The sequence below is a fragment of the Macaca fascicularis genome, chromosome 1, assembly GCF_037993035.2.
Source record: "Macaca fascicularis isolate 582-1 chromosome 1, T2T-MFA8v1.1".
NCBI classification, from domain to species: Eukaryota; Metazoa; Chordata; class Mammalia; order Primates; family Cercopithecidae; genus Macaca; species Macaca fascicularis.
Window position 1 is genome coordinate 85,061,922 of NC_088375.1, and position 20,259 is coordinate 85,082,180.

Below are 20,259 nucleotides of genomic sequence, written 5' to 3' on the forward strand. Positions count from 1 at the left end.
GTTGATATGAAGCCACTGGAGTTGGGGATGGGTGGACTGGTTCTGAATAGGGGAGTGACATGTTCTGATTATCTTTTAAAGGATCACCTGAACAGGTTCAGAGAAATAAAAGAAAGTTATTTACATAGTAAGTGGGTGGTTAAGACAGATTTTTAAGCAGACTGAGAGGAGAGGTCTCAGCTGGAGATGCACACTGACGATTCATCAGCAAATCTTTGGGAGAACACTAGAGAGTTTAGATGGAAAAGAGAAGTCCAAAGACTGAGCCATAGGACACTCTGATATTCACAAGTCAGGGAAGTCAGGAGGGTTCAGGTATGGGAGACTGAGAAGGAATTACCAGCAAGGTGAGAGAAAATCAGTCAAGTGTCCTAGAAGATAGGAGAAGAGGGTATTTTAAAAGTATGGAGCTGTGGCAAATAAGATGAGACTAAGCAAATAAGTAAGACTAGAACTGAGAAGTGATCATTAGATTTAGTAACATGCTGGTCAACAGTGACATTGATAAAAGCAGTTTGCATGAAGTGATGGTGGCACATACCTGACTGGAATGAATTCAAGAAACAACAGTATGAGAAAAATAAACAAAAATACAGTCAAAAGTTGAAGTAATTTTTCTATAATGTAGAGCAGAGACATAGTTGATAAGAGGTAAAGGAAGTAGAATCCAGATTTTATATTTTGTATTAAGATGGGGAACTGACATTTGCAAGCTGATAGAAATAATCTGATGATGCAGATGACACAAGAAGAAAAAATTCATGACATAAAAGCAAAACATGTACTAGACCAGCCAGGAAGGAATGAAAGAGACTGGCCTTACTAGAGGCTTGCACAGTTCATCCATGAAAAGAACAGAGAATTTGGGTCCAACAGTAAGTAGGCGGTAAATATGGTAACTGGAGCTTGTGGGAGTTGTCTGTGGTTTGCCTCAATCCTTTCGGTGAAAGGGGATACAAGTCAGCTGAACGTGAGGTTTCAAACTCAAGTAGAAAGAAATAGGCCAGATGCAATGGCTCACATCTGTAATCCCAGCAACAGGGTAGGTTAAGGCCAGAGGATGGCTTGAGGAGTAGGAGGCTGTAGTGATGATCTATGACTGTGCCATTGTACTCCAGTCTAGACAGCACAGCAGGACTCCATTTCTAAATTGTTTTAAAAATTAGCTGGGCATGGCGGCTTGTGCCTATTGTCCCAGCTACTCTGGAGGCTGAGGCAGGAGGATCATTTGCGGTCAGGAGTTTGAGGTTATAGTGAGCTAGGACTGCACCACTGCATTCCAGCCCTTCTGCTGCCCAAAATAAAACCCCATCTCTTAAAAAAAAAAAAAAAAAAAAAAAAAAAAAAAAGAAAGTAAAAAATAGTTATCTAGGTGAGTAGAAGAGTGAATACACTAGAGTAATACAGTATATTTGTCAGACAAGGGGCACTTGAGGTTGGTAATCATGAATTTAAAGTAGACCAGTAAGAATAGTCAGCTATTTTTTCTAGTCATTTGAAACTGTACAGGTAGAGAATAAAATTTTAAGAGTTAATGTTGACTTAGCAAAGCAAGTATAACAGAATTAGAGACAGTCAAACTGAAACAGCATACAAGGAGTGATTATAATCATTCTCAATGGAATTTAAGCAGGGTAAGGGAGAAATAGGGAATATAAGTGAACGGAGGGTCAGTGTAAAAGATGGTAGAATTAATGGGTTGAAAGTTCTCCTGCTTGACATCTAGAGAATATTCAACAGCATGAAACTCTTCTAATTACTGCTTCATTGCTAAGGAATAGATTCTGAGCTCTCTGTTCCATTCTTTCCCCTCCAAAACGAGTTCAGATTTTCATGTATTCTAATTTTGTAACGCTTAACTTTCTATTTCCAGCAGTAGGCTCATTCTATTTTTTAAAAAGTTTTAATTTACAGTTTTCGCATACATTTTTTACCAACCTCAATTCAATTTAATTTGCTTTAAATTGTCCAAACTATGTTAACTTTTTTTTTTTTTTGAGACAGAGTCTCACTCTGTTACCCAGGCTGGAGTGCAATGGCGCAGTCTCGGCTCACTGCAACCTCCACCTCCCCGGTTCAAGCGATTCTCCTGCCTCGGTCACCCGAGTAGCTGGGATTACAGGCACCCGCCACCATGCCCACCTAAGTTTTGTATTTTTAGTAGAGATGGGATTTCATCATATTGGCCAGGCTGGTCTCAAATCTCCTGACTTCATGATCTGCCTGCCTTGGCCTCCCGAAGTGCTGGGATTACAGGCATGAGCCACTGCACCTCGCCCAAACTATGTTAACTTTTCAAACTTACCAGCTACTAGTATATGTAAAACCAACAAATGGCAGATGGTGGCCAGAAAATGCAGTGTGTGTTGGTGGGGGCATCGTTTCCTAAAGGAGGAAAAAACATCTGGTAAGAAATAGATAGCTATGATCTGTATGCTTGGCTATAGATATAAAATGCCAAAAAAAATTAACAAAAAAAATTTTGACTGTTCAATTTTAAAACACTGATAAGTTTGGTATAGTTGTTTAGTGATATAAAATTCAGACCATGAACACTGCTACTCTAAAATTCTAATTAAATTAAAGATGGAAAGTCTAATATTGAGAAAACAGTCATTATTATTCATGTACTCTGTATTTGCAAATTTGTATAGAAGCTAATATTTATTTGTAAACCCCAAATCAATACTTATGGTAATTTTATGATTATTTGTAGACACGTGCAGAGCACAGAAAAATTTGAGATGTCCTATGCTCACATTCCCAGCTGAAGTTGAACAGGAGAGGCTCTGCCTTCTCATTTAAGCGCTCATATTAGAAACAAGTGTCCTTTACAGGGTCTCTTTGGTGTCATGCATTTCACATTTTTGGGCCCTTTGTATGTGATTCACTGCTTGAAAAGGCTCCCAAGCATAGTGCTGAAGCACTGTCTAGTGTTCCTAGCACAAGAGGACAGTGACGTGCCTTTACGGAGAAAATAATATGCTAGAAAAGCTTCATTCAGGCACGAGTTACAGTGCTGCTGGTGGTGAGTTCAATGGTGAGTTCAGTGTTAATGAATCAACTATATTATATAAAGTGTCTTTAAAGAGAAGCACACATAAAACAAGACTATATACTGATCAGTTGATCAGAGGCTCACAGAAACCTAACCCTGTACTTCCCTCAGAGCAATGGTTCAATATTAGCTAATAGTGTTCAAGGCAACTATATAGAACATAAACACCATGAATAATTAGAATCAACTGTACTATGTATTTAATTTGGAATGATTCACAATTTGTTAACAGTAAACATAATTCTATTTATAAAAAATTGGTAAGAGAAGTCCATTTAACTATTCTTTGTGAAGTTTAGACAGGAAAGTATGAGAAATTTTTATCTGCCTTGAATATAGTACTAGGATGGTTTACAGTTATCAAACAGTGATTACAGCTTATTGTACTGAAAAGAGTATTCACAGTTTCAGTGAAAAGTAATATAACGTGTACCTATTAAGTACCCACAAAAATTTAAAAAAATTGTAAGTCATATAACATTAACATAAAAATTTTTAGTACAGAATTAAAGCCATAGTAAATAAAATAACTGCAAAAAAAAAAATAAAAGCTCAAATTAAGAAGGCTAAAAAGTGGCTGGGAGCAGTGGCTCATGCCTGTAATCCCAACACTTTGGGAGGCTGAGGCAGGCGGATCATGAGGTCAGGAGATCGAGACCATCCTGGGTAACACGGTGAAACCCCATCTCTACAAAAAATACAAAAAGTTAGCTGGGCGTGGTGGCGGGCGCCTACAGTCCCAGCTACTCGGGAAGCTGAGGCAGGAGAATGGCGTGAACCCGTGAGGCAGAGCTTGCAGTGAGCCGAGATCATGCCACTGCACTCCCAGCCTGGGAGACACAGAGCGACTCTGTCTCAAATAAAAAATGTTTAAAAAAAGAAGGAGAAGGAGGAGAAGGAGGAGGAGGAAGAGGAGGAAGAGGAGGAGGAGGAGGAGAAGGAAGAAGAAGAAAAAGAAGGAGGAGGAGGAGGAGGAGGAGGAGGAAGAAAGAAGGAAGAAGGAAGAAGAAGAAGACGATGACGACGACGACGACTAAAAAGGCAAAAAGCACAAACATTTTAAGTTCTTATTTTCCTAAATTTTAATCTCATATAACCTAAAGGGTTATAGCAGAGGTCGATATACTATGCTGGCTTGTTTGGGCATGGCTCACAAGCTAAGAATGGTCGAATTATTTGGCTAGTGGACTGGCCAAATAATTGGCTTGAGGTCAGATATTCACCTCAGGCAGGGTTATAGCTCAGGGCTATACCACGTCTGTGGACTATTTTCCCTATTGATTTCCTACCAAGTTAGCTATTGTTAGCAGCAACACACTGGGCTTGGGTATTTAGTCCTGGAATCTGCCCTCTGTATCAGCAAAGCTGCTGATTTTTCTATCCAGTTCCATGCTACTAGTACTACTGTCCCAGACCAAGTCAGTAGTGGGGATGGAAGTGTGTGGTATATGTGACTTTAACTAAAGTTCAGTAGCTTTGCACAAATAAATGCTTCTCAATTTATTTCTCTTCAATTGTATCAAGCCCTGACATGGTTGTTTTTGATAATTTTGTCCAGTTCTATGGTTTTAGAGAGAAATTTGCCAACCTCTTCACTTTGCAATCATAAAATCTGCTTTTTTAAGTATCTAATTTGTTCTCTTAGGAAGCTTAATGGCATAACTTATCTAAGAGGTAAAACTTTGAATTTTAATTTTGTTCTTAGTCACAAATAACTATGTTCACCTCAGTTAACTTTCTTCTTTATTTGATTTGTGACAGAACAAGCACTGGAAGCCATGATCACTGACTGATAACTGATAAATTGTAAAACCATCCTAGCAAAATACTTATAAACCAAAAAATTACTATATAACCATATTAGAAAGAAACAGAGGGACAGAACTTCTTCACAGTGTCATACTTACAGAATTTTTTAAACAATCATCATCTACATCAAAATTCGATGTATCTGTTGGGCTACTAACTTCTGGAATATAAGGTGCTTCACAGTTCCGAATATTATCCCAATCAATTCCACTGAAAAATGGATGTTTCTTAAAGTCTTCTATTCCATTTTGACCAAGTCGATGTTCTCTGCTACAAATGAGCCTTCGAATAAGATCCTTAGCATTTTCAGACACATCAGTCACTTGGGCTGGAAACTGAAACCTCTCCTAAACAGTGAAAAACAGAAACAAAATATAAATCAGTGTTTAACATACTAAGTACATTGGCTGACTTATTTATTTTCTTAAAAATACATTTTCTTTTAAATATATTTAATAACTGTATGTTGGTGCAAAGTACTAATACTAAAGGAATACAGAAATGAATGACAGATGATCATTTTCCTAGGACTTTAATTTCATATATGAGTTATCATGCATGTGCTATAGAAAAAAGAATACATTATACCTTAAACTGCTATCAGAATGAAGAGAAATTACTTAAAAGTAGTGGAATTTGACTCAATATTTAAATCGAGCATAGATGATTGATAATGGTCATATAAGTTACATACTAATGATTAATAATATTTTTAAAGGACATAATATGTATCTGACACTATTTAAAGTATGTTACTCATTTAACCCTCAAAACAACCATTTTAGGTAGGTACTCCTACTATGCTACTATTATAGAAGAAATAAAGACACAGAGAATTCAAATAACTTTCTCAACATTACACATCTAGTAAGTGGCAGAACCAGAATTCGAACTGAAGCTGTAATCTGTGCTGTTAAATATAATGTTATACTACAATATTCTTTTCTAATTCAAATGATGTACATGCTATGTACAACCTTGCTGCTATTTCCAGTCTTTCAGCTCTTTGTAACTACTTGAAACATTGTCTTTGCAACCAGGTAGAAAAACATAAGCCCTATAAAACTGATTTTTATATATGTAAAGCAACTAATCATAATTGCTTCACTGGAACAAATTAAAAAGAACAGATTATCCCCTTCTATCGGATATTCATATTCTAGGTTTTTGCAACTGCTCACAATCTTCTAAGACTGCTAATAAAACCTTTCTTCTTATTATTATGAAGTCTATTTCACTTAGTACTAAATATATTAAAGTTTCATTAATTTGTTCTTGTTGTGTTATCTGTGTTGCTTCTAATGTCGTCATCATAAATAATATTAGAATAGGTATACTTGTACATATATCTTTGTTCTACTGAAAATGTCATAGGGTAGATTCCTAGAGTGAAGTTGCTCAATCAAAACCTCTAACCATTTTTTAAGGCTCTAGGTGCATACCTGTATACTTTCTGAACAGAAAGGTTACACCAATTTATAATCCTATTAATGTCTTAGAATGCCCATCTCACTGCATTATTTATGGTACAGAGTACTATTTGTCTTTTGATCTTTGCTAATTTGACAAGAAAAAAAGTATCTCATTCTTATTTTAAATTTGTATTGCACTTATTACTACTAAAGTTGAAAATTTTTTTTACACACATTCTAGTCATGATTATACATGTACTATATACATATACTATAGTAAGCAATGATCTAAATTCTCTGCTTATGACCTTTGTTATTCTACTTGAGAGACCACTTAATTTCCTACTTAGCAGCATCTCTAATAAAATACAAGAAAATGAGAACTAGTAACTTATGAATAATTTATGGATTTTTGACTATTTATGTTTGTCGTGTCCCGTACTAGGATAGAAATGTGACCTGTTCACTGTTTTTAGAAAAATATTTTCTCTTTAAAAATGATATTATTATATGTGTTATTTACCACATTAATTTGAACAAAAGTAAAATATACTAACTTTGTGATTCATGATTTTTCCGTATGTCTCCACCAGAGATTCTGCATAAAATGGTGTTTCTCCATAAAGCATTTCATACATACAGACCCCCAAAGACCACCAGTCACATTCAGGTCCATATCTGCCTTTTCCATCTTCCATGGCTTGAAGGATTTCAGGAGAGATATAATCTGGGGTTCCTACAGCCACTGAGGACTGAACCTGAAGAAATTTACATTTTTATTAATCTACTATATTAGAAATAAAATAATTTTAAATTTAAAATAGCTACTTAAGATACACAAGACATTATTATCTCATAAACACATCTTTGTCATTATCTGAAAAATAATAATCCTTGTATATATGTTAAATTTTGTATTATCCCCACATTAATAGTTTTCCAGATTTCTTAACACTATACAGCTGTTACATAGCTGATGACATTGAGAGGAACAATTTAATTTAAACCATCATACCCATTAACAACAAACTGAATATTTGGTTTAGAACACTCATTATTGATAATTACCTGTCAAACCTATACACGTAAAAAAAAATGAAGCTATAAAAATTTTACAATGAGATGGGGGGAAAAAGCTCCTGATATTTAGGCCAACACTATGAAAAGCCTGGAGATTATGTTTAAACTCCTTAATAGAAACCTAAGAAAATAAATGTCAATAATGTACAACAAACTACTTACTACTTTAAAAAACTATAAAAGAAGAGGCATATCCTTCAAAAACTAAAGCTCCAATAGAGAGAAAAAGTTGAGTGCTTGTTATAGCAGGTTAGGTTTAACTAGAAAATAGTAGTTAAAGCCAGGCATGGTAGCTCACATCTGTAATCCCAGCACTTAGGGAAGTCAATGTGGGAAAAACACGTGAGCCCAGGAGTTTGAGACAAGCCTGGGCAACATAGCAAGACCCTGTCTCTATAAAAAAGTGGAAGAAAAAATAAAACAGGTAACTAGAAAAATCCTGGGTATATTTGTTGTAAGGTACTTTGAAGTAAAAGAATATTGACCCTTTACATGTTTTAGAAGAACTTATCCGAAACATGAACATTCCTAAAGTAGAATATCAGTTAATATTTTGGATTTTCTAGACTACATTTCCAATTCTGAATAATTAGAAGAGACTTACATTTTAGTAATGAGATTAAATAACTTAAAAACCCTTCTATTACAAACTCTTAAAAATGCTATATAAACATCTTGTCTAACACGATGAAACCCCATCTCTACTAAAAATACAAAAAAATTAGCCGGGTGTGGTGGTGGGTGCCTGTAGTTCCAGCTACTCAGGAGGTTGAGGGAGGAGAACGGTGTGAACCTGGGAGGCGGAGCTTGCAGTAAGCAAAACTGCGTCACTGAACTTCAGCCTGGGCAACAGAGCAAGACTCTGTCTCAAAAGGAAAAAAAAAAAAGCTAGATAAAATATAACAATTATTTGTATAAACATATAAAAGAACTTTTTTACAAAGAGAAATTCTTAGAGGTCAGTAATCAAGAAATGCTTAAAAATCAGAAGAATAAGCATTAGAGCTGAGTGGGGTTGGGGAATTGTTGGTTTTCATGTCCTAGGTTCTCGAATTTTAACATACACAAAAGCGAATACCTTACACTTATATAAGGTAAGAACAAAACAAAAACAAAGGAACAGACGGAAAGACCTTATGCTTAGCTTACATGAGGTGGGGAGTTTGAAGACAAAGGCTTCCCTATATACACACCCTAAAATGTATACTGCTTAAGAAAAATGGTACATTATAAAAATCTTCCACAAAGCAGAGAAGGACAAGACATTTTATCTATCTTGACTTGTGAGTGATGAATGAAAAATATTGTTCCTGTAGAAATTCGTAACATTACATCACATAGTCTCAACATTTGGGATGCAAATCCATACCGCTTCTGTGGTCCAAAAGTTCCCAAGCCAAGAAATGGGAGAAAATTTTTGCAATCTACTCATCTGACAAAGGGCTAATATCCAGAACCTACAAAGAACTCAAACAAATTTACAAGAAAAAAACAAACAACTTCATCAAAAAGTGGGCTAAGGATATGAACAGACACTTCTCAAAAGAAGACATTCATACAGCCAACAGACACATGAAAAAATGCTCATCATCACTCGTCATCAAGAAATGCAAATCAAAACCACAATGAGATACCATCTCACACCAGTTAGAATGGTGATCATTAAAAAGTCAGGAAACAACAGGTGCTGGAGAGGATGTGGAGAAACAGGAACACTTTTACACTGTTGGTGGGACTGTAAACTAGTTCAACCATTGTGGAAGACAGTGTGGCGATTCCTCAAGGATCTAGAAGTAGAAATACCATTTGACCCAGCCATCCCATTACTGGGTATATACCCAAAGGATTATAAATCATGCTACTATAAAGACACATGCACACGTATGTTTACTGCAGCACTATTCACAATAGCAAAGACTTGGAATCAACCCAAATGTCCATCAGTGACAGACTGGATTAAGAAAATGTGGCACATATACACCATGGAATACTATGCAGCCATAAAAAAGGATGAATTTGTGTCCTTTGTAGGGACATGGATGCAGTTGGAAATCATCATTCTCTGAAACTATCACAGGAACATAAAACCAAACACCGCATATTCTCACTCACTCATAGGTGGGACCTGAACAATGAGATCACTTGGACACAGGAAGGGGAACATCACACACCGGGACCTATTGTGGGGAGGGGGAAGGGAGGAGGGATAGCATTAGGAGATATACCTAATGTAAATGACAAGTGCAGCACACCAACATGGCACATGTATACATACGTAACAAACCTGCACGTTGTGCACATGTACCCTAGAGCTTAAAGTATAATTTAAAAAGAAAAAAAAAAAAGAAAAAGAAATTGGCATTAACACTGACCCAAGGTTAGTTGCCTCTAGGAAGCAAAACAAATTCAAATCTACTGTGGAGGACATATGCTCAAATTTAGCAGATATAATTCTTAAACACAAAATGTCGCTGAATATGAGCTCACAATCCAATAATAAAAACCAAATGAGGAAACTGTCTATTATGAGTAACTCATAAATCCCAACAAACAGAACAACTGGATCCCTAACAACAATCAGATCCACTCTATGAAATAAGTATGTTTAAAATTATTAAAGACCTAAAAAAATCAACAACGCACAAGTTTTTAAAAATCAAACAGAACTCCTAGAAATGAAAATAGTCATTGAAATAAAATAAATGCAATAAATAGGTAAACAGTGGATTAGATACAGTTGACGAGAATAATAAACCTGAAGAAGAGCTGAAGAAATTAACTAGCATCTAATATGAAGACTTAAAAAATGGAAAATTTGGAATAAAGGCTAACATGTACGGACCCTAGAATGGACAAGTTCAACACAGCATAAGAGAATGAGATAAAAGAGAGAATAGCGGAAAGCAATATCCAAAGAGACGAAGCTTAAATTTTTTCAAGAATGATAAGACTTGAATTCTTGGATGCAGGAAGGGCATAAAGTACTTAGAAGAGGTTGAGCACAGTGGCTCACACCTGTAATTCCATCACTTTGGGAAGCTGAGGCAGGTGGATTGCTTGAGCTCAGAAGTTGGAGACCAGCCTGGGCAACATCGTGAAACCACATCTCTACAAAAAATACAAAAATTAGCTGGACATGGTGGCACATGTCTGTAGTCCCAGCTACTTGGGAGGCTGGGGTGGGAGGATTGCTTGAGCCTGGGAAGTCAAGGTTGCAGTGAGCAGAGATGGCACCACCACACTTCAGCCTGGGCAACAAGAGTGAAACCCTGTCTCAAAACAAAACAAAACAAAACACAAAGTACTTAGAAGATAAATAAAAGCAGATTCATGTCTATACACACTGGAATTAAACTACAGAATACCAAACCCAAAGAGATTTTAAAAACATTAAAGAATAGAGATTATCTACTAAGGAACAACAATTAGAGCAACAGTTGAATTATTATTAACTAAAAATTGCAGTCAGAAGAAAATGAAGTTGTACCTTCAAAGTGATAAGACAAAATGATTGTCAATATAATATTACCTACCTACCTAAATTATGATACAGAAATGATACATTCTCACACAAGACTGAGTGAACTATCACTAATATTTCCTTTCAGCTAAACAAGTACTAAAGGGTATACTTCGGAAAACAAGAAATTTAACCAAGATGGAAGAACGTGACACTAGAAGCAATTATGAACAAAGACATTAGTAAACTTTACTAATACATCTAAATGGTGGTTAATTGGATAACACAATGAAGAAGGAGGAGGACAAGGACTAGAAAAAGAGGCAGGAGTAACTACCTTAGGGCTGAAAAATAAATTTACCCCATAAAAGTATACAACTATAATTTGTCAGTTTACAAATAGAAAAATAAAAATTTTTTAAAAAACACCCAATTTACCTCCCTAAAAAACAAAAGTTGGAAATAAAACACTGGAAAAACAAAAATATATTACTGAGGATGTAAACAGGATTCAAGTATTCTAAATTTCTTAGGTTTTTAAAATTTTTTAATTATTATTTTTAATGGTGGTAAAAATACACATAAAATTTACTATCTTAATGATTTTTAGAAGTGTGCAGTTCAGTGGCATAAGTACCTTCACACTGTTGTGCCACTAGTCCCCACCATCCATCTCTAAAATTTTTTCATCTTGGAAAATTTTAACTCTGTATCCATCAGTAATTCCCCCATTCCCCCTTCCCCTAGACCCTGGCAGCCACCATTGTACTTTGTTTCTTTGAACTTGATTACTATAGTTATCTCACATAAGTAGAATCATAAAATATTAGTACTTTTGTAACTGGCTTATTTCATTAGCATAATGTCCTAAGGTTTCATCCATGTTGTCGCACATGTCAGAATTTCCTTCCTTTTTAAAATTGATTGATATTCCATTGTATGTATACAGCACATTTTGTTTATCCATTCATCTGTCAATGTACACGGGTTGCTTCCACCCTTTGGCTATTGTGAACAATGCTGCTCTGAAAATGAGTGTACAAATGTATGTTCAACTCCCTGCTTTCACTTCTTTTGGGTATATACCCAGAGGAGGAACTCTGGATCACATGGTAATTCTATTTTCAATTTTTTGAAGAGCTACCCATACCGTTTTCCATATTTTACATTCCCACCAACAGTGCCCAAGGATTCTAATTTATTCACACCCTTGACAACACTTGTTATGTTCTGTTTTTTTGATAGTAGCAATCCTGCTGAGTGTGAGATGGTGTATCCCTGTGGTTCTGATTTGTGTTTCTCTAATTATTAGTGTTCTCTAATTATATGTGCTAATTGTCCACTTAAATATCTTCTTTGGAGAAATGTCTATTTAAGTTCCTTGTCCCAGCACTTTGGGAGGCTGAGGTGGGAGAATCACTTGAGGTCAGGAGTTTGAGACTAACCTGGCCAACAGGGCAAAACCCAGTCTCTACAAAAAAATAAATAAATAAATTAGCTGGGTATGGTAATGCATGTCTGTAATCCCAGCTACTCGGGTGGCTGAGGCAGGAGAAGTGGACCGAGATCACACCACTGACACCAGCCTAGGCAACAGAGCAAGACTTTATCTCAACAATAAAATAAAATAAAATAAATAAAATAAAATAAAATTCCTTGTCCATTTTTTAACAGGATCCTTTGTTCTTTGTTGCTGACTTGTAGGAGTTCTTTACATATTTTAGAGACTAACCTGTTATTAGACGTATGATTTGCAAATATTTTCTCTCATTCCATATGTTGCCTTTTCACTCTGTGCTCTTTGATGCATAGAAGTGTTAATAGAGATATTGCTCAATTTATCTATTTTTTTCTTTCGTTGCCTGTAATGCTGTGTCATCCCCAAGAAATCACTGCCAAATCCAATGTCATAAAGTTATCACTTCTGTTTTTTTTCTAAGAGTTTCATAGTTTTAGTTTTTGCATTTAGGTCTTTGACCCATTTTGAGTTAATTTTTGTTGTGAGTGTTACGTTGAGTTAATTACAGTGTAGAGTAATCTAAGTTTCTTGTTTTGACTGGGAATGTGGCAGAAAAACTGATTAACTCTATAGACAGTAGGTAAACTATAAATGTTTAAAAATGTGATGATAAACACTAAAATACTTAGAATATGTAACTTCCAAACAAAGAGAGAGAAATTTAAAAGCTAAACTGGACCAAGTCAACAGAAGGCAAGAAAGAAGAAAACAAACTCAAGCCTACATGCAAAGAAACAAGCAAAACCAATAATAAATAGCATATAAGATACTAGAAATAAGTGTATTAATAATCACAAAATTTATAAATGGATTAAATTCACCTATTAAACAAAACTGTTACACTGCACAACACACAAAACTAAAAGGAACAAATGGGAAAAACATCAGCAATCATCTGTTTAAAAGCGATGCACTTAAAACATCAGGACACAGGAAAGTTGAAAGTAAACGGATGGAAAGGGATATATGAGGCATATGATAAAGAAAAGAAACTTAAGATAGCTACAGTAATATCAGTTAAATATATTCTAATGTCAAAATCATTGTAAGATTTTTTTTTAAAAACTCATTAATATAAAAGAAAATACCCTGGAAGAAATGCAAATTCTGAATAATATATACCTAACAGGCACAGCTACAAAAGAGCTGTGCAAAACACTGATGATTACAAAGAAAAGTTAATAAATTTACCATCATAAGGATTTTTAAACAATGAATAACAGAGCAGAGAAATAAAATCGTTAAGAACACAAAAAAGCTGAATGACAAAATTAACTATTTAAATCTTATGTGCATATATATCTGTACCCAAAAGTTAGAAAAAAACAGTATTCTTTTCAAATAAACAGAGAACATATAAAAACTGGCCTGTTACAAAATCACAAAACAAATTTCAAAAAATGTCAAAAAAACCTAATACCAAATAGACCCAATCTACAGTAAACTGAAACCAGGAAGAACTAACCAAACACACAAATCTAATACTATGGATATTAAAAGGCATATCACTAAATAGTGGTCCACAGAAGAATTCTAACTTAAGTTGGAAAATATTTAGAATTGAACAGTAGAATGCTCTGTATCAAAACTTACGCAGGAAAAGAGAAGCAGAAATAAACAATACTAGGAAAAGGGGGGCAAAACTACACTGTAACAGATACGTTAAAACTAGGAAGAAGGCGGTCTGAATTACTTTATGGCAGTAAAATTGAAAACTCAGAGAAAATGGACAATTTTCATCGAAAAGACTATAACATATTAAAACTCAGGAAGAAACAGAAAATCCAACAGACCTATAATCACTAAAAATTTGAATCAATAGTACAAAATCTATCTGCAAAACAAAATTAAATTGAAGAAAACAAAACTTCACCCAGGCTAAGGTGATTTAAAAGTAAATTCTACCAATGATATAAGTTAACAGATAACTGTATTATAAACTGTTCTAGAGCCAAAATGGGTAAGGGGAAAATATGGGTCCTCTGTTTATTTTATAAGGCTAAAATGACTTAAATCTAAAAATCAGACAAGAACAATTTAAGAAAAAAAAATTATACTCCAGTCTGAGATATGACTAATGTCATGTAAGAATGCCAGGTAACAATACTATACAAAATGGTAGCAGAGTCAACTAGCAATCTGTTAAAATACTGCAATATAACATCTTGATAAAGTTACATACTCAAAGGATGAATGATTTAACAATGGAGAAGCTGTCATTTATCAGATTAACAGATTAAAGGAAAAACAACCTAACCTTATCTTGATGGATGCAGAAAAGTAATTTAATTTCAACCAGAATCATAACAGAAAAACTCCAGTAATCAGAAATGAGAAGAAATTTCTTAATTTGATAAGGGATATATACCAAAAGCTAACTGCAAACATTAAACTAATTTGAAGCTACAGAAACAACATCACTGCACCTATTTAACATTGTACTGAAGGTCATTAGACTCCATGGTAGGAGGAAAAAAAAAAAGCACATATAAAGATTGTTGAGAAACAAACCCAAAGTTTGTCATAATTTATGGATTACATGATTTATTGTATGAAAAATCTAGAAGAATCTATAAACTATTTTAAACTGATAAAATTTAGCAAGATTGCTATATTCAAGATGAATATACAACATCAACATCAATTCTAATCCTAAAGAAGAGCAACAAGCTATTAAACTGCAAATTAAACAAGTATCATTTATAATACAGGTAACATAAAAAAATCCACAAGTCACTTAGGAGCAAATCTAACTCATCTGGGTAATGGATTAATAGTGAACATTATGAAACTGTATTAACAGACATAAAAGAAAACCTGAAACAATAAAAAGAAACACAACATTCATAGATAAGAAGAGTCCATGTTGTAGACATAAATGTCCCCAAAATTAAGCTCTAATTTCAATGACAGGTCTTAAATACATAAGCCAGTGTTTATGAAGGATTGTTCACATGTGTGTACATGTATGGATATAAACCAATACGATAATCCTAACAATCACAGAGAAAAATAAAGGGCCAAGAATAGCCAAGATAATTTTAGAGCAAGAAAAAGAATTATAGCAAACACTTCACCACCAGAAATTGACTTCTTAAGGTAAAGTGATTCAGCTGGTACGGTTTTGACCGAGACATAAGAGAAAAAGCAAGTTGAAACTTAATTTAAAAGTCACAAATTTGGGAAAGCCTCATAGATTTGAGGCAGCTGTCCAGATAATAAATAATGACCCACACAAAGTCAATAATCATAACATTTCAGGACACTGGGAATAAATAAAACATTCTAAAAGCTTCCAAAGATAGAGAGAACGGCTGTAATAAAAGGACTGAGACTCAGAATGGCATCAGATATCTTAACAGCAACACTGTAAGTTAAAAGACAACATAATGCCTTCTAAATTCTAAGAGAAAAATAGTTTCAAATCTAGAATACTATGTCCAGACAAATTATCAATAAAATATGAAGGCATTTTTCAGACATGGAAGATTATGAAATATTTACTTCCAATGGAACCTTCCTCAGGCAGCTATCACCAAATGGGATCCAGGAAACACAGTCCGATACTAGAGAACAACGTAAATTCCATGAAGATGATGAAAGGTAGTCCTAGGATAGTACCTCTGCGGTAGGTCTCTAGAACAAATAGTCCAGATTAGGAGAATGCAAGACCCCAGTATGAATATCTCCATGGGAAAAAAAGGAGCTGCTAAATTCCTTTTACTAAGTAATTCAATGTGGTGGAGAGTTTGAGGATAAATTGGTGAAAATTACACAGAAAATTAAGCAGAGCAAAGTGGTCACTTACACCAGGAAGAATAAAAAGGTTTTGAAGAAAAGAAATGCAATTAAAACAAATTGTATGACACGGCAATGAGTATTTGTATCATCATAATAGAATACTGAACAGGATTTAATGAGGGATTGTGTGATAATTACATTGGGAGGACAGAGAGGAAGTGTACTGGTTGGGCAAGAGCAGAGCAAGAGACCTGAATCCTCATCTACCATGGTAGGAAATGAAGAGATAGTATCTAAAAATAAATAATTAAGAGACAGCAGCAGCACCACTGCACTTGCCTGGGTGACAGAGCAAGACCCTGCCTCAAAAAATAAGACAATAAAATCTAAAAATTAATGTAAAAATCTAAAATAAAACAAGGTTTCTTCATTATAGTGTTTTTAACATTTTTACTTCTTTTTATTTTTTATTTATTTATTTTGGAGTCAAGATCTTGCTGTCACCCAGGCTGAAGTGCAATGGCACCATCACAGTCACTGCAGCCTTGACCAGGTTCTAAGCTCAAGCGATCCTCCCATCTCATCCTCCTGAGTAACTGGACTACAGGTGCATGCCACTACGCCTAACTATTTTTTTGTAGAGATGAGGTCTTGCCATGTTGCTCAGGCTGGTCTCAAACTCCTGGGCTTAAGCAATCCTCCCGCCTTGGCCTCCCAAAGTGCTGGTATTATAAGTGCAAGCCTATGGTTTTGAAAATGGAAGTCCAACGTGATATTACATCCAAGAAAACCATTTTGAGTTCATTAATAAGTGTGCTAGAAACAAAACATAAAATATCCTATCGTCCAGCAAAATCAGAATGAATGACTGGGAAGACACACCAGACTTTCAGGAACAAATATAATTGGAGGAAACTCATAGAGACAGAAATACTACTCATGCATTCTGGAATTTGCATTTCAAATGCATTCAAAAGGAATTTAGAATGGCAAACATCAGACTACAGGGACTCTATCTCCAGCTTTGAGTCCATTGGGCTTGTAACATGCAGGACTAGCTCTCTCCGTGGAGTTATTTTTCCCTGCAGCTCTATCCTCTCTGAAATGGTGGCCCCAACTTCCAGATGCCAAAGCCTCCCTGATTTTAATCTCTGTTTTCTCAACTCAGCAACACTACCATGCTATTTCCCTCTTCCAATGTCATACCTGGCACTACCCACTTCTCACTTTATACTCCCTACATACAATTATCCTAGAGCAGTATAATTCCATATACACATCTTCCATTGTTTATGTGACTATTGTCATATCCTTTACTTCTACATGTCACAAACCCCAAATTACAAATAATTACACATTACATTATTTTTGCTTTTAACAGTCAGGTACCTTTTACGTAAATTAAATAAGAGAGACAGTATAGACATTTTCTTTACCCACTTATTTACTGCATAAGATATTTTTTATGCTATAAATCCAAATGTCCAAACAGTATTATTTCCTTTGACATGGAGGACATTCTTTAGCATCCAGGCCTGCTAGAGATTTTCTCATCTTCCATTTATCTGAAAATGTCTTTAATTCACCCTCATTTTTGAGGGATATTTTTCTTAATACAGAAACCTGTTTACACATTTTTTCCTTCAGCACTTTAAAGATATCACTCCATGATTTCTCATGAGACGTCAGCAGTCCTTACCATTTCTCCTCTGTATGTAATACGTCTTTCCTTCTGGCTGCTTTTAAATGTCTTTATCTTTAGTTTTCAGCACTTTAACCACATCTGACATGGCCGGCTAATTCTGTATTTTTAGTATAGACAAGCTTTCACTGTGTTGGACAGGCGGTCTCAAACTCCTGACCTCAGGTGATCCACCCACCTTGGCCTCCCAAAGTGCTGGGATTACAGGTGTGAGCCACTGCGCCTGACCTATGATCACTTCTTTAAGTCTCCGTCTGCTAAGTCCAACATGTGTGCCAGCCAGGCCTCTACTGACTGCTTTTATCTGACTCTGCATCACTATCCACATCCCCATTTTTGTTTGGTTCAGTGATTTTTTTTTTTTTTGAATCCTGATCATTGTGAATAAGATGTTATAGAGAGTATTGAGTTTACCTTCTTATGAAGAAAAATAATTATGTCAGCACATAAAAAAATTACTGACTGATCTCCTTGACCATGAGTTGGCTTACATATACTCTGTGATTGTAGGTTCATACGAAAATCTAAGATTTGTCATAAGACCCTCTACTTGGAAGGAAGACTTCCAAACTCTGTGGATCTTATCAGGGCTTGGACTTAGGTTGTTAGTCAGGGTTAGAGTAGGTCTTAGGTGATACAAAGGTTGTTAGCTGGCTCTCCAGGGCTGAAAATTCAATTTCCCCTAGCACTGTTTCTCACCTGGGAGATCTGCTTGATGATTAGTATTCTGGTCTGTTTTCAAATGCTATCATCTGCTATTGTCAAGCCTCATATGGTCTTGTAGTACAATGCACAGCCCAACCTTCATGAGGTACTTTATGCCCTCTCTCTGTACAACTCCTTCCTCTCCAATGCTAAGCCCTGAATATTCCAGCTGTTGCAGGTAGTCCAGCTCTGCTTTCACTCTAGCTTTCTGCATCAGAGTCAGGAACTGTCCCAGTCTTTGCACAATCGTGAGGAATACCTCATGAGTTCATTTATGTCAGGGATAATAGCATATGCTGCCTGTTGTTCACTGCTGGAAAACAGTTGTTTCAACTACTGTATCCAAGTTTATAGTTCCTTATAGTGGGGGTGCTAATTTGGTACCAATTTATTCCTTCCATCATGGCCAGAGGCAGAAGTCACATAATTCTTTTTAACAAAGTTATCACTGTAGGACAAATTTTCCAAAGTCGGTCGGGCACGGTGGCTTATGCCTGTAATCCCAGCACTTTGGGAGGCCGAGGTGGGTGGATCACCTGAGGTCAGGAGTTTGAGACCAGGCTGGCCAACATGGTGAAACCCCATCTCTACAAAAAATACAAAAATTAGCCAGGCATGGTGCGCTTGCCTGCAATCCCAGCTACTTGGGAGGCTGAGGCAGAAGAATCACTTGAACTCAGGAGGCGGAAGTTGCAGTGAGCCAAGATCACACCACTGCACTCCAGCCTAGGCAACAGAGTGAGACTTCGTCTAAAAAAACAAAAAGAATAAAATTTTTCCAAAGTTAAAATTACTGGTCTAATGTGACATTTTCATGGCTTTTGGAATGTATTATACTAAACTGTTCTCCAAAAAGTTTCTGTCAATTAAACTGATATATTTTTGGATCTCTCCTATACGGCCAGAAAAAAAATGAAGTTAAAAAAAATAACAGAATAAAACTTGGCATATAAACTTATTTTTTTTTCTTTAAAATAGAGACAGAGTCTCACTATGTTGCTTAAGCTGGTCTTGAACTCCTGGGCTCAAGTGATCCTCTTGCCTTAGCCTCCCAATGGATTACAAGCATGAGCCACCATGCCCAGCTTTTTTTTTGAGGGGGGTTGGTTGTGGGGGTGAGGGAGTGGGGGGGACAGGACTTCACTGTTGCCCAGGCTGGAGTGCATTGGTGCAATCTTGGCTCACTGCAACCTCTGCCTCCTGCACTCAGGAGATCCTCCCACCTCAGACTCCTGAGTAGCTGGGACTACAGGCGCCCACCACCATGCCCAGCTATTAAGTAAACAAACAACAACAACAAAAAAACAAGGGATTTAAGCTTAGCAAAAGTTAAGCAAATGGGAACATGAAACTAAATCAACTTGTAAACTCTCTGAAAAAAGGATTCATTTGTTGAACACTGTCCCTGAGAATAACGAGGCAATGAGGAAAGAAAGAACAAAAAAAAGTAAAAGTGAGGACAAAGTTGCATTTTCTTTTTCTATGTGAGACTTAGTTCTTTTACCCCCGGTGAACTTCGAAATATCTGAAATACAACAGAAGTCACCAGCTAAAGAAGGAGCAAACAAGGGTCTCATAAAGGGTATATTTTATCAGTCTTAAGATCTTTGATATAAGCAGCTGAAATGACTTGTGACTTTTTAGACAAACCCCATTATAAGTATGCCCAAATCCCTTTGTGGAAGGAGGTGGAGCATAGATAGACAAATGGATGGATGGACGGGTAGACAGTATAAATAGATGGTTTCTAAAACAGATATAAAAGACAAATGG

At 35.8% G+C, this 20,259-nt stretch overlaps 1 protein-coding gene across 42 annotated transcripts in view; it reads right to left on the reverse strand.

Moving 5' to 3' along the window:
• The window catches only part of CDC42BPA (CDC42 binding protein kinase alpha), a 328,933-nt gene that overhangs the window by 152,804 nt on the left and 155,870 nt on the right, over positions 1–20,259 (reverse strand). For all 42 annotated transcript variants that reach the window (XR_010585989.2, XR_012433742.1, XR_010585975.2 and 39 more), the window contains 3 exons: positions 6,837–7,037; positions 4,966–5,214; positions 2,306–2,385 (listed from right to left, as the gene is read on the reverse strand). Coding sequence is in view for 37 of the 42 variants with exons in the window: in XM_005541041.4 (XP_005541098.3) it covers positions 2,306–2,385; positions 4,966–5,214; positions 6,837–7,037 (530 nt within the window). In the remaining 5 variants the exon portion in view is untranslated. The remainder of the gene's footprint in view (positions 1–2,305; positions 2,386–4,965; positions 5,215–6,836; positions 7,038–20,259) is intronic.